The 27,338-nt window shown below is 43.2% G+C and overlaps 1 protein-coding gene across 1 annotated transcript in view; it reads left to right on the top strand.

Moving 5' to 3' along the window:
* Window positions 1–27,338, top strand: part of SYCP2 (synaptonemal complex protein 2) — a 2,578,701-nt gene that overhangs the window by 129,432 nt on the left and 2,421,931 nt on the right. Inside the window, exon 3 of the mRNA XM_044088976.1 lies at window positions 21,462–21,636. Coding sequence (XP_043944911.1) covers window positions 21,462–21,636 — 175 coding nt within the window. The remainder of the gene's footprint in view (window positions 1–21,461; window positions 21,637–27,338) is intronic.

The raw sequence follows: 27,338 nt of genomic DNA, 5'->3' as shown, positions 1-27,338 counted from the left end.
ACAAAAGAAAAAACATTTTTATAAATCTTAACAGTCTAGCCCAGCATCCTCTCTATCCTCCAGAAGTTTGGTCAAGGGAAAGAAAAGGGCTTCGTCAGCTCCAAAGTTGCCATTGGAGCCTTCACCGAAAGTGACTAAACTGTCGGATCCTAAGACCCTCTCAGATCCAACAACTTACAGGACTCCCCCGTCGGATGCAACCACTTCAGATCCGGGTGTATATTAGAACATCGAACATGCAGAATGTCGAATCACACAACATCGAACACTAAACCTCGAACGCGAACAATGCCGAATGCTCAAAATTCCGAAAATGGAAACCCGGACTGCCACAGTTGGCCCATGCAAAGTTCAACACCCTGACATCACTGGGAAATGTGAAGAACGTCTGCTACGAATCACTGTGCAATAGCAGGGTAAGCAAGACACACAACATCGGAGTGACACATGTGAATGTATTACCTCCACTGTGGTGCGATCTCAGAGTTGGTATATTTAAGTGGGGGGGGGTGAAGCTCCTCACATATGAAATAGGTTGTAGATTGTTTTAGTAGTTAATAGGTTGCAGATTGTGTGTTTTAGTAGTTAATAATGTAAATATTTTGTTGTTTTTTGATAGTGTGTATGTAGTTTGGTTATTGTTGTGTGGTAGTATGCTGGTTTTGTTTTTCATATTTACTTTTTGTTGAGCGGAGTAGAGTACTCAATGTTTAGGTTTGCAGGGTAGTTATATTAGGTGGCTGGGTTGTGTTTTGACAGTTTAAGAGGCGTGGTGTTTGGTGTGTTACAGTTAGGTGAGCGGATGGCCAAGTGTTTTTGTTTGTGACTTCTGTTTTCGGAATTCTGCACTTTCGGGGTTATGTGCGTTTGATGTTCTGTGTTCGATGTATGCTTCGATATTTTCGTCATTCGATGTTCTGATATAGACCCTTCAGATCCGTCCCTCTCCACTCCAAAGGATAGGTTGGATCCATTGTTGTTGGATCTATGAGGAGCCCTTTTAAACCTATCCATTCTTTACATAGGACTCGGTACTGTCCTTCTGTTTACCCAGTACCATCCAGAGCACCATCTCCTTTTCTGGAGAGACCGAAGTCACCTTCAGCATCATCAGCTCACTCGACCAGAAGACTCACTGAAGGTGAAGTGGAGCGGATGGTCAAGAAGATCCTCTGGGTGCAAGGCTTTGCAAGGCCCACTTTGGCTCCTAGCCCTAAATGTCAGGAGTTTTGAATCTAATCATCCCCTATTCAGTTTCCTCTTCCTACTTCCCTGGAAGTTTCAGAGCCTTTGGATGTGATCCAGCTAGTATTGTCTGCATCAAAGCCGAGAACCTTTCCTTCCTTGACTCAGACCTGTGCTCTGAGTTCCTAAGGCCAGTCAGAGCCGGGGAGCTCTTGGGGTCATGGTGGCCCATTTGGGTCTGAGACAGTGGAATTGACTCTGAAGTTTACGGAGCCATCCCTATCTCATGGAGCCTTAACTTGGATCAGTCCGGCCCCAGCTTCAGTTTCAGGAGTGCAGTCCTCTGGATTAGAGGGTGCCTGGATCTGTAGGCACAACCTTTTGGATCAGGAATCCTTCATTTCTCGGGGTCAGTCAGCTTTTGAGGATTTGGAGAGGGCTGTGTCTGCCTCAGCAGCACAGATAGTATCCCCCCTTTGGATCCCCAGTCTTCTGCCTTGCAGATCACACACCCAGTATCTCAGCCAAACCTTCCACAGGGACAGTGGGTCCAGAAGCCCCAGGTTACCCAAGAGGGTTCCCCCTCAACTTCCAATACCACCCTGGAACTACCCACAGAAGAGGTTCCTTGGAAGAGGAAGGGTAAGAAGAAACACCTAGACTCCACAGAGGACTCCATCACAGAGGATACTGACCTTGAGGAAGGTGAGGGATCCCCATGGTTACTTACAGACGATGTTTCCTTCTGGGACATCCTAGAGATCTTGAAACAGAGAGGTGGCTGGAAACTCAGCAGTCCCTCATTGGAGGAATCATTGTACCTGCTGTCTTTTGGATCCTGACCATCAACCTTCTGGGTGACCCCGCCCACTTTCGAGCTCATTGAGTTGATCTGTTAGCAGGTGTGGGAGGCTCCAGATTCAATTAAACCTACCCCCAGAGAACAAATAAAATAATCGCATCACTGGAAGACAAAAACTTTCAGTTGAAAGTCATTCCAGTAGATGTCATGATCATGGCAGCAGCCAAGATAAAAGAACTTGCTGAAGAAAGCTGTACTATTCATCCTCCTAATAAGGAGTCCAGGATGATGGACAGATGTGGGAAGCCTGTTTTCTCTTTAGCGAACTTTGCCTTAAGGTCTCTAAATTATCTTTCCCATTTTACCAGATTGCAGAGGGATCTGATTAAGTAGCTGTCAGATACTCTCTCAGGAGCTGTGTCTGAAGAGGTACAACATTCTGTTACCTTCCAGCTAGCCACGCTGCATGCTATCACAAACTCCTCCATGATACTCATTTTGCATGTGGCGGAAGGGGCGAGTAGAGCTGTGGGTTTCATAGATTCATAGATTCATAGATTATTACTAGGCTAACTGTCCTCATGGACCATTTTTAAGCCTAGCCAATTACCCCCTGTGAGAATCAAACCCTGCACCTTGTGGTTCTAAGGTAAGCACCTTAACCATTATGCCACCCTCCCCATAACGTTCAGGTGTTGAAGAGACAGGCCTGGATGCACTTGTGTGACTTTGCTAAGCCCTTTAAATCTTCATCCATTTGATGGCATTTCCCTATTTGGCCCAAAAGTCAGAGATACGTTGTCCATGTGTGAGAAAGATGGAAGACCCTTTGGGCATGGACATGTGTTTTTCCACTCCCCAGAGGCCATATTTGAAAAATAAGAGGAGCAGTGGAAAAATGTGATTCAGAAAATCACAAGGGTCATTTCCGCAAGCACATGTTGAAAGTTGCCCCAGGGGCAGATGAGAGAACAATGATGGAAGATGCCACCCCCATGGCAGAGGAGCTCATCATCATCAAGGGTCCAGAGATACATTCTTTGGAAAACCCCTTCCAGCACTCCTGAATGTAGGCCTGATTGCTCTTCTCTGGAGGCAATCGGGGGTCATCTATCCCTGCACCAGAGAGCTTGGTTGAACATAGCAAATGACAAATGCATGTAGAGGGTAGTACCCAGGGGATATTATATACCCTTTTCCTGCCCACTGCCCGAGAACAAAAAACACCCAGATGTTCCACCTGGTCTAAGGGAGCAAGCAGCTATTCAGATAGAAAAGCTGCGAGACAAGAGAGTCATCTAAGAAGTCCCACCAGACCAGAGAGGATCTGGTGATTACTCAAAGTTCTTTTTGGTGCCAAAAAATGCAGGGGACTGGAGACCAATTTTGGATCTCAGCAGATTGAACATATCAGTTCAGCGGAGCAAGTTCCGGATGGTCATGGTTCAGTCCATTCTTCCATTCTTGGAAAAGGATGATTGGATATGTTCAATAGACCTTCAGGATGTGTACTACCATATAAAGATGGACAGGCAATCCAGAAGTCATTTACACTTCTGGCTGGGAGCCAGTCACTATCATTTCAAAGTACTGCCATTTAGTCTCTCTACAGCCCCCAGAGTGTCCGGCAATTGTATGGCAGTAGTAGCAGCCCACTTGAGACAGCAAGGATTCCGGGTGTTTCCATACTTAGACAACTGTCTGATAACCACCCTGACCAAGCATCTACTTCTAGAAGCAAGAGACATGGTGCTTCAAACTTGTTCTTCATTAGGTATCACAATAAATTACAAAAAGTCATACCTAGACCCCTGTCAAGAATTTGACTTCATAGGATCAAACATAAACACAGTCAAGATGTGGCACATCTTCCATCATCAAGAGTGGTAACCAGAAGAGATCAAGTCAGAAAGTTGCTAGACAATTCAAGATTATCAGTTCAAACAGCACTTCAGGCCTTAAGTTCTATGGCAGCAATAATAATACTAGTTCCACTTGCGAGATTCCATATGACAATTTTACAGTGGCTTCTCACAGTACAGTGGTCTGTCCTTTACCAACCTATGTCAGCCCCAATAAGAATTACTAGCACTTGCAAGAAGGATCTGTTATGGTGGATTTAATCAGATCAACTTATACAAGGTCACCCCTTTGTTCTCCCTCTCCCATGGCCATAATGACCATGGCCGTTTCCCAGATAGGGTGAGGGGGATTATGTGAGAAAAACAGTCCAAGGTATATGGTCTACACAGGAGGCCAAGTTGCACATAAATGTACTAGAGATGAGAACAGTGCTACTAGCATTGCAAGCCTTTCAGAATGCTCTCCCTCTGAGAAAAATTGCGATTCAGTCGGGCAACATGTCAGTAGTCTGATATATCAACAAGCAAGGGGGAACCAAATCATACTCTTTGTGTCAAGAAGCTCTCAGAGTATGGCAATGGCGTATCTCATCCAACCGCTTTCTAGTAACAAGTTACATTCTGGGAAAGCCCAGCATGTTAGCAGATAAGTTGAGGAGATCCATCAGTATACCTCACAAGTGGTCCCTCAATCAGAAAGTAGCAAAAAGTATATTCTGCAAGTGGAAAAGCCTTGCTGCGGCCTTTTTGTGTTCCATCTGAACAACAAATGCAGCATGTGCTTTGGAGTCCCGGAGGGACTCTCTCACTCACGATTGGCCTCCTGGTCACCTATATGCCTTTCCACCAACTCCCTCGATTCCCAAATTTCTTCAGAAAGTAAGCAGGTTGAAGAGAGAAATAATCCTCATTGCCCCATATTGGCCTTATCAAATCTAGTTTCCCTTTCTTTGGCCTCACCTACAGAAGAGACCATGGATTCTGGATCCAATTCCACATCTCCTGTCGCATCCAACAGGAATGCCTCATCCGAACATTCAAAATCCCAAGCTGACAGCTTAGTATCTCCAGTTCCACTGATAGCCAGGCAACCTATGCTCTGTTCTCCAGTTTGTCATATTCTGTTATTCTCCCATAAATCATCTACAAAGAAGGTGTACAACAGTAAATGGAAGAGATTTGTACATTGGTCTCGACACAACAATGTTGATCCTTTTTCAGCTCTTCTACATGCAATACTAGAGTTTTAGCACAGGTTTTTAAAGAGGGGACCGCTTATTCTACAGTAAAAGTGAAGCTAGCTGCAGTTTTGAATTTTCACATCAGATTTGACGGTTCCTACCTCACTTCACATAAGCTATGGAAAGCATTCTTGACAGGAACAATATTACTCAAACACTTTTATAAAGATCCTTGGCCACCCTGGGACTTAAATTTGGTATTACAGAAAATTATACAGCCTCCTTTTTTAATTCAATAAACATCTTTGTTAAATTATCACATATGACATAGGCAATCTTACATTTATACAAATAAAAAACAAACAACATTGACACCACTTTAGTTGCAATCATTATACATCACAGACACCTTTGAAACAACTGTAGTTGCAAACATTGTACGACTTATCTCTGTTACTATATTCACTGCATCTGAAGTAGTTAACTTAATTTGTTCATCAACCTGTGGGTATCGGATCCGAATCGGATCCGAGACGGCAGCTTTATTCAGCTAAGATCCGAGCTCCAAGCTCCTCCCTCTTACCCATAACCCCCTGCCATCCTTCTCAGTCCTCATATCTCGTTTGCCACGGCTTATTCAAGCAACTAGAACGAGTTCCAGGCGTAAGGTTTCGTGTGTTTTTGAAGAAAATTTCCTCTGTTTTTTACCTAGTTTTTAGTTTAATTGTTAGCGAGTGAGTGTTGTTCCCTTTTGTAGTTGATTTAACTAATTTTTGTTGTTAAAACTTTATATATTCTCAGTTTTACTAGTCTCCCTCTTCCCGTGTGTGTGAAGGTGTGTTTGGGTTAGGCCCTTTTACAATTATAGCCGAGGCCCCTAAACTTTCTTCTCTAAATGCACCAAGTGTGGCCATAAGTTATCCTTGGCAGATGGCTACACTCGGTGTGTTATCTGCCTTGGGGTTGACCATCTTTCTTCAGGCTGCAGTATTTGTGCAGCCTTCAACCCCAGGGCTTTGAGGTCGAAGTTGATTCTGGCGGGACTTCTGCCCCCAGACTCGGCTTCGTCCTCTTCTCCCTCGGCGGCACCGGCTGCTACCGCAGCAGTACTGCCTGCCATCCCTGCTTCCCTGGCCGGGACTCACCCTCCCACCGAGGCTCAGGAGGAGAGGGAATCTAGGAGGGAGAGAAAAAAGGACAGGCATCACAAGCGGCGAGCCGTAGCTTCCTCTTCGGCTCCGCCAGCAAAGCAACTAGTCTCTCCTAGGGCCTCCGGGCCTTCTCCTTCCTGGCTCCATTCTCCCCATTTTTCCCCAGAGCCAGAGGAGGAGGAGTAGACCTGGTCACCTTCGAGGTCTTCGAGGCATCACTCCAGGCCTGCCTCGGTGGCCTCTTCAAGATCCACAAGAAGCTTGTCAGATGCAGATATGGACCGGATGATGCGTAGGTTTCTCCAGGCCCAGCTGCAGATGGGAGTGATCCTGCCTCCCCCCCTTTTTCACCCCGATTGCTCCTTCTCGACCCACTTCTGGGGTTCGGAGCCGTCGGATCCAGGCATCATTGGAGCCAGGGGAGGCTCGGCGCCGATAGTACTTTCTTCTTCGGCTCCGACCGTACCCTCGAGCTTATCGGGTCCTTTATCGGATCCAAGCTCTCGGAGCTGTGAGCTGAGCTTCGGATCCGAAGGTGTTAGTGTGTCTTCAGCTCCATCTTGGCCAGAGCACACCGGCCCTTAGGATCTGAATGCATCAGCGCTGGCTCCAGTCCGCATCTCGGATCCGAAGGGGCTGCTCTCGGAGCTTAGAGTGAGCAGTTCTCCTTCGGTGTTTGATGTTGTGGAGAGGGTCTTGTCAATGGACTCGAGGCCCCAGGCTCCTGCTGTGGTTCCACCCATCACTCCCTCTCAGACGGGCCTACCTTCCATCACCCGGCCCCAGGGACAGCCTGCGCCTATGTCCCAGATGGTTCCCTTAGAGGAACAGGATGTGGTTGGTGAGGCATCCTCGGACAGCCCTCCCCCCGAGGAGGTTCCTCACAAATGTAAGTACAAGAGGAGGCACTTGGACTCACCTGAGTCCCTGACAGAGGACACAGACTTAGAGGAAGGGGAAGGTTCCCCAAGGTCACTCCCCGAGGACGTCTCCTTCGGAGACATTATGGAAATGCTTCATATTAGAGGGGGGTGGTTAGCCCAAAAGCCTTCCTTTGATGAGTCTGTGCTTCTGGAGGCATTTGACGCAGGCCCATCTACCTCTTGGGTGTCCCCTCCCGTCGATCCCCTGGTAGATCTGATCACTGCCAGGGCATGGAAGGAACCGGATACTGTGGAGCCCATACCAAAGAGACCTGACAAAATTCTTAGTCCACCCACAGACAGGACGGTTTGGAGCAAGGGTGCTCCACTAGATGCCATGTTGGTGGCGGCTGCCACCAAGAAGGAACTGGCCCAGGAGAGTTCCTCGGTCCATCCTCCCGACAAGGAGTCTCGGACGATGGACCGCATAGGGAAGCGGATGTTTGCTTCAGCCACCTTCTCTGTAAGGTCGCTGAACTACATGGCACATGTGATACGACTCCAGCGGGATCTTATAAAAGAATATGCAGGGTTGCCCCCAGAGTTCATGTTGGCCGAGGATAAGAAAGTATTCTCAGCCCGAATGGCCACTCTTAAGTCCATTTCGAACACTTCTATGTGGCTCCTTTCCCATGCCACGGAAGGAGCCGCTAGAGCTAGCGGAGTGGGCATTGTCTTACGGCGGCATGCCTGGCTCCACCTCTGCGACTTTACGGAACCCTTCAAGGCGTACTTCACAAATGCCCCCTTTGATGGCTCTTCGCTGTTTGGCAAGACCGTCCGCGACACGCTGGTCCAGAGTGAGAAAGATGGGAAGACGTCTGCCATCGGAATCCGCTTCTCAGCTCCCCAAAGGTCCTTCTCCAGGAACCAAAGGGGACAAAAGAAGATGTGGTTCCGGAAATCTCAACAGTCCTGTTTCGCTCCGGACCCCTCGTCCCTCAGAGGCAGAGGAGCTCAGGGTGGACGTCGGCCCAGAGGCAGAGGGGGTCTGAAGAATTTCGGGTCGAGAGAACCCTTTTCGGATCGGCCTGCGCAGCAACCCTGAGGGGTTACCCGACTGCTCCACTCTGGAGTCAGTCGGGGGGGGGGGTGCTTCTCGAGGCACCTAGCAGTTTGGGAGTCCATTACAACGGATCACTGGGTGCTTCGAATCATATCCAGAGGTTACACTATCCCTTTTCTGAATCGTCCTCTCAGACCCCGGAGCCTCCCCGATGTCCCACCCAATCAAAGGGAGGCAGCAGCCACAGAAATAAAGCAGCTGCTAGAAAAAAGAGCAATCCAGCCCATCCCCCAAGACCAGTCTGGATCAGGCTTCTACTCCAGGTTCTTTTTGGTACCAAAAAAGACGGGGGACTTAAGACCAATCCTCGACCTGTCTCTTCTGAACCTAGCGGTCGCCAAAGAAAAATTCCGGATCGTCACCATTCAATCCATTCTCCCACTCCTACAGGAGAATGACTGGATGTGCTCTATAGACCTCAAGGATGCGTACTACCACATTTTAATGGACAGACGATCCAGGAGGTTTCTCCGCTTCTGGCTGGGAGCCAGTCACTGTCTGTTCAGGGTCCTTCCCTTTGGTCTCACCACAGCCCCCAGGGTGTTCACCAAAGTGATGGCAGTTGTAGCGGCCCACCTGAGGCTTCAGGGAATACAGGTCTTTCCGTACCTAGACGACTGGCTCCTGACCGCCCCCACGAGGCATCTACTCTGTTCAGCCAGGAATTACTTCCTTCACTTGGCCTCTCATCTGGGAATTTCTATCAATCTCAAGAAATCCTCCCTTCAGCCAACTCAGACCTTAGATTTCATAGGGGCCAGGCAAGATACAAACCTTTTGAGGGCCTTCCTAACTCCGGATAGGCTTCGAATCTTGACATTCCATGTGATGGCTCTCTTACAATCCCCGGCCCCCCTAGCAGAATTGGTCCTGAAGGCACTAGGCTCCATGGCGGCTGCCATCAGTCTTTCACCATTAGCTCGTCTAAACATGAGGGTCCTGCAATGGACATTGCAGGTCCAATGGCCCATCCTGCAACATCCGCTAAGTATGACTATCCCCCTCAGCAATGCTTGCAAGAGGTCCCTACTCTGGTGGATCCAATCCTCGGATCTCTGGGAAGGGCACCCCTTTTCTATGACTCCACCCCAAGCCACGGTGACCATGGATGCTTCTCGCCTTAGGTGGGGGGGCACTGCATGGGCAGAACCATCCAAGGCATGTGGACACACTCAGAGACCTTGTTGCACATCAGTGTCCTAGAGATGAGGGCGGTGCTGTTAGCATTGCAAGCACTCCAGGCCCTTCTTCCCTTAGGGACAATTGCGATTCAATCAGACAACATGTCTGTAGTCTGGTATATCAACAAACAGGGGGAACCAGATCCTATCCGCTGTGTCGAGAGGCCATGAGAGTTTGGGAATGGGCGATCACCACCAACCGCTTTCTCATAGCAATGCACATTCCGGGTCAGTCCAACATTTTGGCGTACAAGCTGAGTCTAACCATCCTCTCACCTTACGAGTGGTCTCTGAACCCGAGAGTAGCGAAGCAGATCTTCCTCAAGTGGGGTCAACCTTGCTGCGATCTTTTCACGTTGCCTTCGAATGCAAAGTGCAGCGAGTACTTCGCTCTACTTCCCCCACCAGGGGAATCCCCCAGAGATGCTCTAGTCCATGCTTGGCCATCCGGTCTACTTTATGCTTATCCACCTCTTCCTCTCATGGTAAGATTCTTGCAGAAAGCTCGTCGGTTGAGGAGCAGAGTGATCCTCCATAGCCCCATTCTGGCCTCGTTAAACGTGTTTCCCTTGCCTATGGTCTCATCTGGTCAATCCTCCATGGATTCTGGATCCCACTCCGGATCTGATTTCTCACCCCCTGGAGTTGACAACTCCAAACCTGGACAATCTCAAGCTCACAGCTTGGTTGATCCAGTTCCAATCATAACTAGAACTCCCGATATCTCCTCTTCCGTTAAAGCTATTCTAGTAGCTGCTCATAAACCTTCTACCAGGAAGGTCTATAAGAGCAAATGGAAACGTTTTTCGGTCTGGGCGGAACATAGACATATGGATCCCTTTACAGCCCCAATACCAGCTGTATTAGATTTTTTGTCACACCTATTTGATCAAGGTGCCAGCTCCTCCACTGTCAAAGTCCAATTAGCAGCAATTTCACACTTTCATGTGGGAAGTGATATCGGTTCATTAGCTTCTTCCAAGATCTGCAAAACTTTCGTTAAAGATACTTTCCTGTTAAGGCCTCCTGTGTAGGATGCAGTTCCTCCGTGGGATTTCACCCTTGTTCTTCAGGCTCTTACTGCCCCCCCCCCCCTTTGAACCTGCAGCTTCGGTGGATCTTAAATACTTATCTTGGAAGACGGCCTTTCTCATTGCCATCACTTCGGCTAGAAGGGTTTCAGAGCTTCAAGCCCTTTGCGCCAAACCTCCATATCTGGTCTTCCATAAAGATAGAGTTTCCCTCAGGACCAATCCCTCCTTCTTACCTAAAGTCGCCTCTGAGTCCAACATTAATCAATCTATCAATTTACCAGTGTTTTTCCCAAATTATCAAAACAAAGGTGAATACAAATTACATTCTTTAGATGTGCACAGACAATTGAGGTTCTATTTACACAGGACTGCTGGTTATAGAAAATCTGAGCAACTCCTTGTATCCTTTGCTAAACCCTTTTTGGGTAAACCTGTGTCAAAAGCTACATTGTCCAGATGGATTTCACAATGTATACTTCTTGCATATAAGAGTTCTGGCCGACCAGAACCTGTCGGAGTTCACGCCCATTCTACTCGATCAATTTCAACTTCTGCTGCTTTTTGGTCAAGGGTGTCCTTGGATGATATTTGTTCTGCAGCCACTTGGGCTTCATCCCATACCTTTATTACACATTACAAGCTGGATTTAATTTCCAGAGGAAGGGCGTCCTTTGGCTCTGCAGTGCTTCGGAATATTCTTCCATGAGGACCTCCCAAGTTTAGGTAGCTGGGGACTCTGTCCCACATGTTGATGAACAAATGAAGTTAGCTACTTCAGATAAAGAAGTTATGTACTTACCATAACGTTCCATCTGAGTAGGTAACTTCATTTGTCAGCAACCAACCCCCCCCCCCTCCGTCCCACTAACCTGTAGCTCGTCCTTTTAGGACCTTGTGTTCTCTGTACCAGATGACATCAGGTTAGGATGTTTAGTTGATCCTGATTGTAGTAGTTTATAAGGCTAAGCAAACTCGATCTGAGGACTGAGAAGGATGGCAGAGGGTTATGGGTAAGAGGGAGGAGCTTGGAGCTCGGATCTTAGCTGAATAAAGCTGCCGGCTCAGATCCAATTCGGATCCGATTCCCACAGGTTGCTGACAAATGAAGTTACCTACTCAGATGGAATATTATGGTAAGTACATAACTTCTTTTGAACACAAATCTCTGTTACTCTAGCAACTTTCAACGTTTATAGGGACAATATTTAAAATCTGTCCCTATTTTTGGGCCTTTGTCCCCCCATTTTGTCAGGCTGTGTCCAGGTATCTTGCACTGAGGTTGTGAGGTATGCAAGTTGTAGATTTTCATTTGCAGTTTGCCACTCTGCTATATGACTTTTATCCACAGCTTTGAGATAAAAAAAAAATGCCTGCAGTGATTCCACGTTTTAAGACATGTCAAAAACAATATTTCTTTATCTGGATGACTGTATCTTCCTGTTCCTGGCACAGAAATTATTGTAGCAGTATTTGAGAGTCTAATAGTTGAACAGTTTTGGTCCATGAGAACCAGTATAAATAACAAAAAAAATCAATTTTAAATCCAAAACATAACACTCCATATTGAAGTTTTGGATTCAGAACTGATGAAAGTTTTCCATCTCTAAAAAAAGATACAGATCATAGCTTTCTTGCTGGAAATGATTCCATTTTTAGTCATAATGGCATTCCTCAAGGCTCCAGGATATGTTATCCTACATTTTGATTGTTCCTCAAGCAATTTTGAACACACAACCCACCCCCCACACACACACACACACACATGCACGCTTTTCAGTGGGGACTAAAGAATGCCCAGAAATTATGCTACATATTCTCTGGAAGCCACAGTTCCAATTTTGTGACAGAATCACATAACTTGTCAGTCGGTGTCATTATTTTCTCTAACATCCCCAACCCCATTTCACATATTATACACGGGAAGACCATATGAAAATGTGTAAGTACAAGACTACTGGTATCTGCTGAAGATATCCCTTAGCATCAGTATATAGGAAATAAAAGTAACTGCCTAGAGTCACTGAGACATTTCATTCCAGTTTTTACTCAGGACGGACCTCTTAAGACATGTACAAAGGACAGTATAGCACAGTAGCTCATCAACAAACGCAGAAGGACAAAATCTTACTACTTTTTGCAAAAAAGAAAAACAAAAGTTCTTTTCTAGTCCAAATGGCAGTTTATTTTCCAGGCAGTAGAACTGAGCTCCTTAGTCTTTCATGAATGGGAATTGAGCACTGCAGTCCTTCATCATGCTGAGAATCTCTGAGGCATACCAAATGTAAATCTTTTAGCTACTCATCTGAATGCACAATTTGCAATGTTTTTTTTCTGTGTATTCTCACCAAAACATTTGTAAGTTAGGCACTAACTTTTTTCCATAGACTAGTGATGATGCATGCCTTCACTCCAGTTACTCTGATTCAGAAGATACTGTTATAATGGGGAACGCTGGACCATGCTGTGGTTATGAATGCAGTACTAGGTTCTCTTACGTCAGCACAAAGGCTGGTCTTCCATATTCCCAAAACTTGTTTTATTTTTATTTTTTTAATTCACTTAAAAAGTTAAGAGCTAACAGCTTTTACTTTACTATGCATTGACTCTAATCCTCAGCAATTTAAAAGCCCACGTTTGCGTTTGTTTCCTTTTCCTGTAACTAGTCTAGTCCAGATACAGATTTGCTGTATCTTTGAGTGTTTGTAAGCTTCTGAGCCCTCCAAACCTTTCTGTGCTGGAGGGAAGCCTTCTAGCTTATCAGTGGGAGTGGTAAGCACTAGGTAGCCTATCTACCACAAGAGGAGTGGTTTTTGGCCCAGAAATTGTAGTTTATTAGCTGTTTGGGCAGTTTTTCCAACCCTTTCAACTTTCTGGTTTAAAAGCCCACATTTGGGCGGGTTTGCAAATGAGACAAACTATTACTGGTGCCAGAAAGTCTGTTCTTCAGATTTTCCCTTAGATCTTGCCAGTTCTTTCTCTCTTGCACTTCAGATAGCCTAATCATTTTGAACTTCAGCAGGTTTTTGTAGCAATGATTGTAGCACACCTAAGAGCCATCAGCACTAGTCGTTCTTCATGGAAATAGCTCCAGTACTTAGTACGTATGACCACCCCTTCTGGCATGATTAAAGGGCAGTTCCCTGTGCTTTCTCCTATTAACCTGGTGCACCTGGGCATTCTGAGGTAGTGCAGCAACTGCCTCATGTACACAGACAACCCTCTCATCTTACCTCCCAACACTCAGACTTGTGAGAGATGGACTTATATCACCAAATTGGAAGCTATGCACTCTCCAGCCAAGACTGGACTAGCTGGTCAAGAGGAGAAGGTCAACACCTGCACCACACTACATGGAACACATAGTCCTCCAGAACACCCATTATCACAGCTCTCACATAATAACACAAACCACACACACTCACTTTCGTGGAGGCTCTCAACAGAAATTTACCCAAACAGCAGACACCTCCAAGACAGAAATGTACTCAACCACCACAACACAGCACAATCCACAGGACACATAGCTGACCTCCACTGTGTGCCCCTCAACCTAAGCCCCTAAGGCTAAACACCTTGCCCAGTACACTAATCACAGATGACTCAATAGTGAGCCACACAGATGTCCCACTCACTAGGTTGAATAAGGAGAAGGTGACAGTCAGCTGTCTATCAGGTGCCAGAATCTGACACATAACACACGCACTCAGGTCACTCCACAAGTACAAGTATGACTCTGTCATTGTCCATGTGAGTGTGAATGACCTGAGGCGCACCTCACTGGACTACATGAAAAGAGACATGGTGGAGCTCTCATATTATGTGGCTCAGGCAGGTATGGCTCTAGCCCTAAGCAGTATCCTGCCGTCACCCAGAATGATACTGCAGTACAAACAAAAAATGATTGACTTCAACAATTGGCTAAGTTTCTGGTGTCATTCTAAGGGGATCCAGTATCTGTCTGACAGACCTCGATGCCTTGCCAGAGATGGTCTGCATCTGTCACCCCTGGGTTTCCGGGTACTGGCTAATGCTCTTGCCACCCCTATAGTGCCTTTTTAGGTGGTGTTCCAAAGACCAAATTACCACCATAACAGCTATAAATAAATGCAATCTGAGGGCCATGCTGCTCAATGCTAGAAGTCTAAAGATGCACTCGCTCAAAGTACTCCTCAGTAGAGAACATCGCCATTTGTGCTGTAACGGAGACCTGGTTTAAAGCAGCAGAAAGCACCCCTGCGCTACCAGGCTATAACTCATTCCACACCTTTCGGCCCCGAAACATGGACCGAAGCTGCAAAGGTAGTGGTGTCTCCATATTCATAACGGATATGCACACCTCCAGACTAGTAGCCTAGCATAACACATCTGAGATACTTCATGTACAAATAACATTGGATAAGACAGCGATCCAGGTCATAGCCTGCTATAGTTCCCCATCCATGTCCCTAGACTCTAAGCACCCTAGAATCTATTAAGGTCCAACCCAACACTCTCTTACTATGAAACTTTAACTACCCCGCCATCAACTGGGAAAACTACTCAAGCACCAATACACTGGCCCAACGCTTCCTGAAATTCATCAGTTCCAATGCCCTGGACCAGCTCATTCTGACCCCCACTAGAGGAAGCAACATCCTTGACCTGGTTATTACTAACATGGGCAACCATTGCTCTACACCAATACTCAATCCCTCCCTGGTCAGATCCGATCATAAACTAATCACCATGGAAATCCACATCTCACCCATACCCCCCGCAAAGATAACCACCTTGAAAAACTTCTCCAAAGCTGACTTTGGACTCCTAAAAACAGAGGTGGCTAACTTCACAGCACCCATGCCGATGGAAAATAGCTGCATGACTGCCAAATCATACACCAGTGCACTGTACGAACCTGTATACAAATGCATGGAACTAGTCATACCCAACAGAACCAAGATGCTCTCCTCCAAAAAAAGGAAGCCAATCTGGTGGTCCCCTGCCATTAATAAACTCTACAACAGAAGGAAGAAACTGTTGCAGAAAAAGGTGAAATCCCAAGACTGAAAAAACTCCCTTATTAGCCAAAACAAAAAGTTGAGATACTCATCAAATCCTCTAAAGCCAGCTATGAAGGCAGAAGTGCAGCAGACACTAAAAACAATCACAAAGCCTTTTATAGCTATATCAAGAACCTCCATGCCAATACCCAGATTTGCTCTGAGATACTGCACAATGGTACCTCCTACACTCAGCTAACAGATATTGCCAACATACTGTCCGACAGATTAGTGCCAGCTGTACCTCCCCCAAAGAACCAGTCACAATACTGGAAGAATGCCACACATCCAGCATTACTGCAGCACAGGTTAAAGCTGCATTGTCCAAGGCCAAGAATACAGCTTCCATGGAACCTGATAATATCCCTGGCTGTATTCTACATGAACTACAAAGCGAACCGGCACCACATCTGTGTGCCCTGTTCAGTCACAGTCTCACCTCAGGCTTTGTCCCTACCAAATGGTGCACTGCTACAGTCATCCCTCTCCATAAAGGGGAGTAACTACAGACCCTAGGAATTATCGCCCCATTAGCCTGATGAGTCTGATATGTAAAGCTATGGAGCACATCATCATGGACCTAATTAACAAAGATATAGGAAATCTCCAAACTCTAGACCCCACACAATTTGGCTTTGTGAAAGGGAGATCATGCCTCCTCAACCTGGTTGACTTCTTTGAGTCAGTCACCAGGGCTGTGGATGAAGGTAAGGTACTGCATGCAGCCTATCTCAATCTGGCCAAGGCCTTTGATACCATTCCTCACTCTGGAATTATTGATAAACTCACCAAATTAGGCATCAACCCCTATATTACTAGATGGAGTGCAAACTGGCTCACAGATAGAACACACAGTGTGAAAGTAGCGGATTCCAAGTCAGTCTGCCGACCAGTCATGACTGGAGTCCCACAGGAATTGGTCCTGGGTGCTCTCCTATTCGGCATCTACTTCTCAGAAGTCCAGGCCAACACAAAGGGACTCTGCCTGACAAAGTTCGCAGATGACTGCAAGCTTGGAACCATTATTAACCCACCAAGTGATGCAGACATCCTACAGCAAGGCCTCACTGAGACCAATGACTAGTGTCAAAAACATGGCCTTAAGCTTAACGCCAAAAAATGCACCGTCATCCCCTTTGGTAAAAACTCAGTTCCCACTAATTGCCACATTGATGGGAGCCCACTGAACAGTGAAGGCATTATAAGAAATCTGGGGACACAAGTTGACAGCAACCTCTCTTTCAACCACCACATTGCCACTGTAGTCAGAAAGTCCTTCTGTGTGGCACATCTCATTGCCAAGGGTTTTGCATCCAGGAAGAAAGAGGTCATCATCTCTCTCTCTACTCTTCCCTCATTAGACCAATTATCGAGTATAATGCCCCATTTGGCATGTACCTCACTAGACACCTGCAACAGCTGGAGTGGCCACAGAAGTACCTCACGAAGAGGATCATAGGCATTAAACACATGTCCTACACGGACAGACTCAAAAGACTCTAACTGCTCTCTGTCTCATGTCACCTACTTAGAGGTAATCTCTGCTTGGCTTACAAAGCCATGTTTGACCATGCTCTGGTAGAAATGCTACATCTAAAGAAATCCCAATCCTCCCACACCACACGCTCCAGAGACCTCAACCTCATTACCACAATCAACAGAACGTGCTGGAGGGACAGGTTCCTCACCCAGAGACTGCCGATGCTCTGGAATAGACTTCCAATACATGTCAAGCAGAGGACCTCGCTGACCCTCTTCATGAGAAATCTTGATGAGTGGATGGGTAGTAGAAAGTTCACCCCTGGGATCTCTCCAATGGCTCTACTTGATAGAGGCACTGGGAATTAATGTCGGGTGGCACGATGCCAAGGTACTTATATGGGCTAGGCTTGTAAAGTCTCCAGGGCCATTAGCCTAGTACACACCTATGAACCAGAAAATCAAACAACTTACTCGGGATGGTGCAAAAGTATGAAGGGGCATAATCAAGACTATTCTGTAGTTAAACAGGGCAACAGGCTTTGCATCAACAGTCATTTTTCTGAATGGTAAGAATTATAATTGGGAGGGGCGGGGCAAGAATCAGAGAGATTAAAAAGTTAAAAGGACAACAGTTTTGATCCGCATACTCTTTCTGAAACAAAATCAACACTAAGTATAAAATTCTAATGTTTGACATTATTGTCAGACTGCAATTTTCAGTGGTTTACCAGAAAAACAAAATTTTATAAGGAACGCTTCAAAAGTACGAAGCAAATCCTTGTCATTCTGCAAAATGTGGCACTTTAGGTAATGTATCAGTGATTTTTTTAACTGTCTGAAATAATGTGTAAAATGTTATGGTGGTAGTAGACAGTTGTCAAACTACGCCACTACCTTAACATTCTGAGCACTGTGTAAACATACTGCTGCAGTCCAGTGTTCTCTATTATTGGCAAAGATACTGCTATAAGCAAAAACAGATAATATACAACTAATTTTGATAGCCCTAACTTTGCCAAGGCAACCACTCTTTGTCTGTTTTTCAATTCAGAAACCACCCATGTCTTCATCTCCCTCTGAGCAAGACATTGTGAACAGTAGGAAGGCAGAGTTTGTTAAAATAACATATTTATTTGAGTCTGTGTTGCAAAGTTGCCTTTAGGCCACCAAAAAAGGTATTTTTAAAACTATGAAACTATGAAAGATATTCATCCTACCTTGAAGTAGCTCATTCTTTCTGGTTAGAAGATAAAACATTAATTCCTTGTGGCTTGCAGAAAATCCCAAATTAAACTAAGGGGCCTGCAACGAGAAAAATCATACATTCAAAAGTAAAATAAATTTTTCAGAATGGGAGAAACATAGTAATTATGTTTTTTAAATTGCTATATTCCAAGAATTATCCAAAGACTGTTAAAATATTTCAACCATTTGTTTTAATCTTACTTAGCTTACTCGTAACTTAAACTGCACATATCTGCAATATCATCATGTATTTTATATTTCTTCAAGAAACAGTCATTTCCTTGCTTAGAAGTTTTCTAAGAATTGTACCCTTAAGACCTTCAAGAATGTAAGTCTCACCACCCTAGGACTTGAATTTTTTGCTGCTTCACCTCTTTCTGAACCACCCAGTTCAATAAGTACTTTACATGATAGTCTTCTTTTTGCCTTGGTAGAAATCAGTTCAAGTAGGGGAATTTCCGAAATAAAAGTACGCACCTGTACCTGTATACTTAGTGTTTCATAATGAGATGGTGAAGTTATAAACTAATACACTTTGCCAGAGGTAGTTTCTTCTGTCTTTGTGAACCAGTCAGTTCAGCTGCCAGTATTGTACTTTGCCTGTCATGGAGAACATTTAGTAAACACCTTAGGTGGTCACAGACTGTTGAAGTACAATACTAGAAGCACTCATTCTGTAAAGAAAATCTAGTCAAGTTTTTAACTACTTTGTGAAACGAAGGAAAGGCATAATTGTGAGTAAACCAAATTTGTTAAAGTGGCTAGCACACTGTATTGCCTTTTTAATGAAAGACACGGCATAAAAGATTATGATGGTGTCTTCTTGTAGCAAGTGTATTAAGTATTCAAAACATGAATGTCAAGAAATTCATGTCAAGTATGAAGTGCAGCGAAGCATGAGAAGTTAATATTGGCATCCATTTTCAAGAACAAGTAATGAGAAATAAGACTCAATCATAATTCTTTGCAGTACATGGAACTTTATCTGCTTCATGTATTATCATTTACAGAAAAAATGTAAAACACTTCGTGCACCCACGCAGTAAGCGAGCAGATTGAACAAACACCTTTAAAAGCTATTAAGGCACATCACTCTGCCACATTTGTATGCTAGTGAAGTGTGAAACAGCTTTCAAGAATGCAGAAATACTTTGGAGTCTGTTATGTATCGGCTAATATTATGATGTAATGTGAGTCTAAAGCTTAACAGCACAAAACTGAAAGTTTTGCTAGGTACCTTTCTTATATCAGAAAGGTGTCTGACAAAGTTGACGTTTCCCTCAGTTTGAATCATAATTGTGATGTCACATATACAAAAAATAATTAATGGTATTACTGAAGCCCATTACGCATGAGATACTACTACCACTACAGCACACCATATCTCACAACCTCTAAGAGCAAGAAATCTGGACAAAGCCATAAATAAAAAAGGGATAAAGGCCCAAAAGTAGGGACAATTTTTAAATATTGCACTTGCAAACTTAGAAAGTTGTTAGAATAACAGGATTTGCATTTGCATGGATTTTCTGACAGTATGAAGTTTGAAACTCAAATGGCTTGTCATTATATTCTATTGTCATTTTTTTAATGATTTGCCACTAAGTTGCCAGAAAACCACAATTTTATGAAAAACAAACCAAATATTTAAGGCAAAAATCAGGACATTCTGCGAAAATCTGTACAGTTGAGAGGTATGCATACTGCAGCATACTACATACTCCTGTAGCATGCCACTACCACTGCAGCATTCTGCACTGGTAATATTAAATACAGCAGCTTAGACTATTTGCCATCCATTCATTAAACCATACATGCTTGAAGCTCATTCTAGGGTAAGACAAATCTGGAATGCAACCAAGAGCAAATTAGTACACTTCTGCAATGTATTCACCATAACAGTAAATCTTTGCAGAAAGATTACTGTACCATCAGTTCTACTCTTCCTTCCTCCTGTTTACTTAGAATTGTCTGCTACTTGCCTGTTACTTATCTTAGCATAGGCATTGCACTTTTACTGTGCATAATTATAATAATGGCTCATGGTTCATGTTAGTATAAATATATATGTATACATGAGAAGTAATGTTTCTACCACAAACAGTTACCATGGAGAAGATTCTTGTCTGGAAAATGTCATGTAGACCCATGCACTATACTTTTCAAAGGAACAGAGCAGCTGTAGAAAAATGGTTTGGAAAACACAACTAAACTAATAAACTCAAAATTTTATGATTTAGTGATACTGTGATCTATCCTTGAAGTTCTAATTCTTTGGTGAGTACCACAAACAATTGCACTGTCTTTGTGCTTAAAATAAGCTCTCAGAAAGATGATTTTATTTATTTATTTTGCATTTGTTTACCGGGAAAGTCCGACTGGACACAGGTCCATTTTCAGCGGAGGCCCAGGGAGAAAAGCTCTACATTACAATACATTACATGAAAGTAAAAGGAAGTAGAATATACATACATATGCTCACAGTAAGATGCTGTCCGGTTCGATTCTCAGCTCTCCGTCTTCTGCGTGGAGACATGCGTGAATGGGCGTACCTTCGTTGAAGGTTGTGCATCAGGGCTGGTAACTCGGCACGTAAAAATCAACTACCAATCATAAGCAGACCGGAGTTCCGCTGTGGCAACGCCTAACCGGGAAAAGCCGAAAGACACATGGCATATATACACATCAGGACAACATGTTAGTGATTAACAAACATACATAAAGCATATACACACACACAACAGGACATCATGCTAGTGATTAACATTTCTTACAGCAGACAATCAGAGGTACATTTTTTTTTTCTTTTGCAGTTATAAGTTTTGTAAGGTAAATGTTTGGAAGTTTTCAGGGGAGAAACTGTTTATACATAGCTGTACCCTGACAAATTCTCTTGGTATGGATTAGCCTGGTGAGTGTCATGAGCATAGCCAGTTACTTAAATAGTGGGTTTTCAGGAGTTTTTTGAATTGACTAAAGGAGGTGGTAGAAGTTATTTAGCTTGGTATTGTGTTCCAGGTTTTCGCAATGGTGTTGGCAAAGAGGGACTTACCAAATGATTCCGAGTGTCATCAACATGATCCACTTTCAGAGGACCTTCTCAAAGACCATATATCACAGTTTAATTTCTTTTTCTGTTATACTGACTGCAGTGTAAGTGCCACATGTATTGCTGATATACAAATGTCTGTTTTTCCTTTATCAGAGCTCTCACATGTACAGTCAAGTTCAGTTCCATATTTTGTATGACATCTTAAAGCGAAACTGATTAAACTAATAAAATATCAGTGTGTGATTCTTTCTTCTTTAGGCTGTATCTCATAACAGAAAGAAGCACCTCTTCAGTGATACTGATACTGATGCTAGAAATGATGATAGCAAGACTGAAATTAGTTGGCTAAGAGAATCAAACAGAAAACCTAAGCCAAAACTTGTGGATTATAGCAGACAGAGAACTCGTAAAAAAAATATACATTCTGAGAAGAGTAAGATTCAAATTTCTTTCTTTTATTTTTACATTATTATATTCCACAGATGTGATTAGTTTATATATGAATATCACTCATTACTTTTGACTGGGTTTCATAGGCACATAGTACATATAGGAGTGCACGACTGTAAAGGCTTTACAGGCAGGTGGCTGGTTGTGAAAGTGTTTCTTGCAAGGTTGCTACATATAACATTTTTGCATTTTTCTCCTTTTTTGTAATTCAGAACATTTGGGTAATGTCTGTGTTTTAGACAGTCTGATAGCTTTAAAGTTCATTGTAATGCATTTTCTAATCACCCATATAATATCCTTCAGTGATGGGCTGTTATCACTGCATGGAATATGACCCCATAGAAGAAGCCGGAGTAAAGGAAATCCATGCAAGTCTTTCAACCTAGTTAACAGTCAGCATTTCACCCTGAAACCATAGATTTATGTTTTCATTTTTTAATTTCCTTGGCAGTGTATAAGTAGAAGTTTCAATCATTTGTTTATTCATTTCTTCTTCAGTACCTGTTTTATCCTACTCAAGATTGTTGATGGGCTGGACCATAATCCTGACAAATAGAGAGTACAAGGCAGAGAACCAGTCCTTTAAAAATATTGCATTTTTGGTTGCATCTTTCTTTGCACAGAATCTTTCACTGCAACTTGCCTTTATAAAGGTTATTAATTAAAGGTTTGAATGTATTTAAGTTTTTTTTTTGTGATTTAAATATCTTTTACTAAGCAATTTTGAATGTGTTAAGTTTGAGGAAGATTAAACAAATGCCATGTTGTTTTGTAATAGTTGTCATGTTTCTTCATAAATTAATAGATGGACTTCTGTAATTGCTTTAACAGCTGTGATGAGAGGCTTGTTTGAGCATTATTAAAATGCAGCTTTATCTGTGTTTTTCTGTACAATATGCATTTAGAGTGAAGCCTTTAAGAAGATTTCAACATTCTTAATGCTAACAATGGTTTTCTTGGGAGATTAATTTGATGTTGCATTTACATGAAAAAATGTAGGTGAACATCTTCTTTGGGGGGTGTTATTGTATAGTAAATCATAATACGTATTTTTTCCTCCTTACATGTGTCTTCATTAGTGGTCATAAATCTCACTGTCAGTACATTATTCCCAAAGGGAGCAATAGTGGTCTTATGCCTGCATTCCTTCAAATGCTGGTTGGTAGGTGCATGAGGCTCCCATATAAATTCAGCATTGATTTCTTCTTACACGTCATGCACTTCATATCCTCCTTTTGCAACCAGCATACTTTTTTCTGTTTAGTATCTTGCACTCAGTAACATATGATGTTCATCATATTGATCACTGCTGCATTAGCCTTAGCTACTTGAGTTATATCTTGCCAAGGATACAGCAGCCAGTCAGCCAGCTTCCAAAGCTTTAAGGCACCTTCTATGCCCACAAACTGTCAGCCAGCTTGAGCTGAGCTGACTAAAAGACAAGACTGGGTGCCAAGCCCTTCAGAGCTTTACTGCCTTAGAAAAGTATTCTCTTCTCAGGCTTTCGAGGATTGCCACTTGGCTTTATGTGTTTCTTTGCTGGGCATATATATTCCCTTTGGGGAAAAAAAGTTTCAAAATTTTGTGTTTCATCATTTTCCTCTTCAGGAAAGTTATTTTAAAACTATTAGTTTTGTGTTTTACTGAGCTGTCATGCGACTCTATCATACTTTTAAACAGGAATGCTCTTTTTTCTGTCAGTTTAAAAGTTGTGTAAAGTAACTGAAAAACAATTTTTTTCTGTGGAAAATTCGTGTTTATTTTTATTATTTTAGGCTGGAAAAGTGTTCTAAAGTGCTTTTACTGTGTCTTTTTCTGTGAAAAATAACTTTAAATACTTGTAGTTTTTACTGGCATTTACTTCTTGTCTTCCTTGAGAAAGAGGCACCATTTTCAGCTTGACCATGGAACAAACTACCATTCCCATAGATGGTCCTTTTTCCAACCACAAAAAGAAAAAGTTAAGCTAACAGCCTTTGCCACCACAACAGGCTAGCAGTTTGCCTCAGCCACAGGTGGTGACTCTGCTGTGACCATTTGTTGTACTTCAGACAACAGATCCCAGTGGTGTAGCACCTACAGCCACTGTAGATCAGAGGTTAGTCACATCCTCTGCGGCTTTTAGGGTCCCCTCAATGGGCAAGGAAGAGCTGCTCTTGTTAATCCTGAGAGAGGGAACAGAAAAGCCTTCCCTGTCATTTCAGAATGCTGTGCCCATCCCTGGGGAAACTGCTGCTCCATTGGTAAGATGGTTGGCCCCATTTTTTCCTGTCAAAAATGAAACGGAAATCTAAGCGTATGTCTACTCCTCTTCATATTTACTTATACAGGAGTAATTTACTGGGTCTAGATCAGGGTTTAAATCAGGCTATTGATCCTTCTTGTAAACTTGTTTCATTTAAAAGAAAGAATGATACCTGTTTTCCCTGAAGATATTCAAAATTTTTAATCTGAATAGGAAGATGAAGGACCGGGTGCATGTTTTTTTCCTGATATTTCTGATTCAGACTCAGAGGAGAGCTCTGTTCCTGATTTTCCCTGTGGAGGTTTCTCTTTCTCTTTTTCTGACACTACTGGTAGAATGTGCCAGTGATTTCAGTGGGAGAACCCTGAGATTTCTACGTCTCTCAGAAAATACTATGAGTTGTTAGAGAAGGAATTTCCAGAATCTACACCCATTCGTCCTGTACTGTCTGCTTTACAGGATCCATGTTTTACTGCCTGCAATTTTCCTGAGCGGTCAGCCAGCTCCGCCTAAAAAGGCAGATAGGGTATATGAAGTACCTCAGTCATTTAGTTGATCCCACTGATGCTAAACACTTAGTTAATTGCAATCATACTCTTTCTGATAAGGGTGGGAAAATTACTTTGATTTTCAGAATTTTGAATTATCAGGCTTATATGTTAAAGTTTAATCTTTTATTCTGTAGGTTCTTCTTGAGATAAAAAAAAATCTACTTTAATTTAGTTTCCTCTATTGCTTAGGTCACTACTCATTGTTTACACTGTTTATGACTCTGTTGATACTTCCTCCATGGCCATAACCATTGATTCTGTTTTGAGGAGGTTTGAATGGTTGCATTATCAGAACCTCCCAGATGATGTTAAAAATGAGAGTTTAAATTACCTTTGGGGTATAGTTTTAGTTTTCAACCCCTCTGCTGCAAAGGTGATCAAAACGCATGATGAAAGGAATAAGCTGATCCAGGGAATCTCACAGATTTTCCACCCCTCCTTTTCCAAATTTTCTAAGGGATTCTGTCACTCTTCATCCTATTTTGTCAAAGAAAGCAGAATAAACAGTCTCAACAAATTACAGGTAAACAGACATTTAGCAAGAAATGGCAAGGGGTTCCAAAACGAAGCCTTGAACCTCCCAAAACCAAGAATATGCTAATGACGCTGAAAGACTGTTCAAGAGGCTTTGTGAACTCCTCCAACCTTGGACTTCTTCCAGATAGTCTGAGTCTCCATTTTTATCTTTGGCAACAGATAGTTTCAGACAAATGGGTTGTGATGATCATTCATCAAAATTACATATGACAGTGGGAGGAATTTCCTCATTTTCAGGGGGTCATTCCTCATCCTGTCGATCATTTATTTATTTATTTATTTTATTTTACATTTGTTAACCGGGCTAGTCTAGCTGGATACATATCCTTTTTCAGTAGAGGCCCGAGGAGAAAAGCTCCAACATAATGGTTAATACAAGTCGAAAAAAAACAAGTTAAAAAAAGTGTACATGTTACAAATACAAGAAGAGAGAAAATTTTCATAGATGTTAAATAAGTCAACAAAACAATCAGCAGGTTATACACAGCGGAGATTTCTTATATACTAATGGTATATAGACTAATACAAGAAATAAACACGTTTACATTTTGGTTGATAGATTTTAAACATTTAGAAGGGTTTGAGATATATATTTAGTCTGGTTCACGACATGGGCATAGCCATTGTGTCTTGAGATATTCTTTCAGGTTGTTTTTGAACTGATTGTGTGAGGTTGTAATTCTAAGGTGGTTTGGCGGGGAGTTCCACGGCTTGCCAATGGAGTTGGCAAAGAGGGCATCGCCACCTGAGTTCTTAGCTTTGATGGTTAGGATCTGAGTGCTGTTGGATGATCGAAGACTATTAAGGTTAGTGTATGGGGTCAAAATGCTAGATATTGAGGGAGTTCTATCCGGTTGGTTGATTAATTTACAAGCTTCAGTGAGTTGGTTAAGTTTGAGAAGGTTTGGGAGTTCCAACCAGCCAAGTTTCCTCAGGTTAAGACAATGGTGAGTGCGATATGGGGAACCAGTTATAAATCTAGCAATGTGGTTGTAGGCAATGGAGAGCATGTTGAGTTCACGTTTATTGAGGAAAGAAAGGACTGGGGAGGCATAGAGGAGGGTGGAGAGGAGATGTGTGCGGGCAATAGTTAATTTGGCAGTCGGAGTTAGATAGTTTTTTATTCTGTACATGGATCCAAGTTTTTTGTTAACAGATTTTACAGTTTGTGTAATGTGTATATCAAATTTGAGCTTATGATTAATAGTTACACCTAGTAATTTGGTACTGGTGACAGGGGTTATGATAGTCCCGTTGTTGGATTTAACATGGAAGGTAGTATTGTTATTGTTTGGGAGTTCTTTTCCTAGGGTTGAGAAGACGTTGGGAAAAAATAGTAGTAATTTGGTTTTAGTTGGATTGAGTAGGAGTTTCAGGTCGGTGAACCATTTTTCTACTAGAGAAAAACAGTGTTGAGTGGTGGTTTGGAGATTCAAGAGGGAGACATCAGAGCAGATCAAGGTGGAATCGGCATATTGGATGCAGGTGGATTTAGGGATGACTGAGTGTAGGTCATTTATGAAGATGGAAAACAGAAGTGGACCCAAAATTGAGCCTTGAGGAACGCCTATGGTATTGGGGAGCAGGCCTGATAGTCTGTTTTGCCACCGGACAGCTTGTTGCCTACCAGTGAGGTAAGCCTGGAACCAGGTTAATGCTGGGGTGTCCAGATGTAGGGTTGCAAGGTTGTTAAGAAGGAGCTGGTGATTGACCATATCGAATGCTTTCGATAGGTCAAGAAAGAGGGCGGAGGATATTAGTTTGTTATTACGATTGTTATTAATGGAGTCGACAAAGGAAAGGAGGGCAGTGGTTGTACTGTGGTGGGGACGAAAGCCGTGCTGGGAGTTGGACAGGAGGTGATTACAGGTTAGGTAGTGAAGAAGTTGTTTGTGGATGCATCTTTCCATAATTTTTGCTATTGGGGACAGTATAGCTATTGGTCTATAGTTTGATATTTCTGTTGAGTTACCTCCTTTGTGAAGCGGAGTGATGTAAGAGATCTTCCAAATAGAGGGGATGCTGGCTTCAGTTATGGTTCTATTGATAAGGATTGATATAGGGTAGGCGATTACATCAGACGCAATTTGTAAGAATTCCGCTGGGAGGTGATCAGCCGCAAGGGTGGTTGGTTTGAGCTTTTTTAAGAGGGTACGTATGTAAGAGGAAGAGACTGGCTTTAAAGTGAAAGGGGTAGGGGCATCATCACGTGGTTTTGTGGTCGATGGGGGATTGGAGGTTAGTTGACTGGCTAGGGTTTGGATTGTCTCGGTGAAGAAGGAGTTAAAGGTATTGGCTACTTCTTCCTGACCTTTCTCAATAAGTATCTCGGGGGTTGGGGTAGTAGTTTTA

Source organism: Protopterus annectens, chromosome 12.part0 (assembly GCF_019279795.1).
Source record: "Protopterus annectens isolate FY-2018-M chromosome 12.part0, PAN1.0, whole genome shotgun sequence".
Classification (NCBI taxonomy): Eukaryota; Metazoa; Chordata; order Ceratodontiformes; family Protopteridae; genus Protopterus; species Protopterus annectens.
Note: the sequence above shows the minus strand (reverse complement) of the source record. Positions and strands in the feature narration are given on the sequence as shown.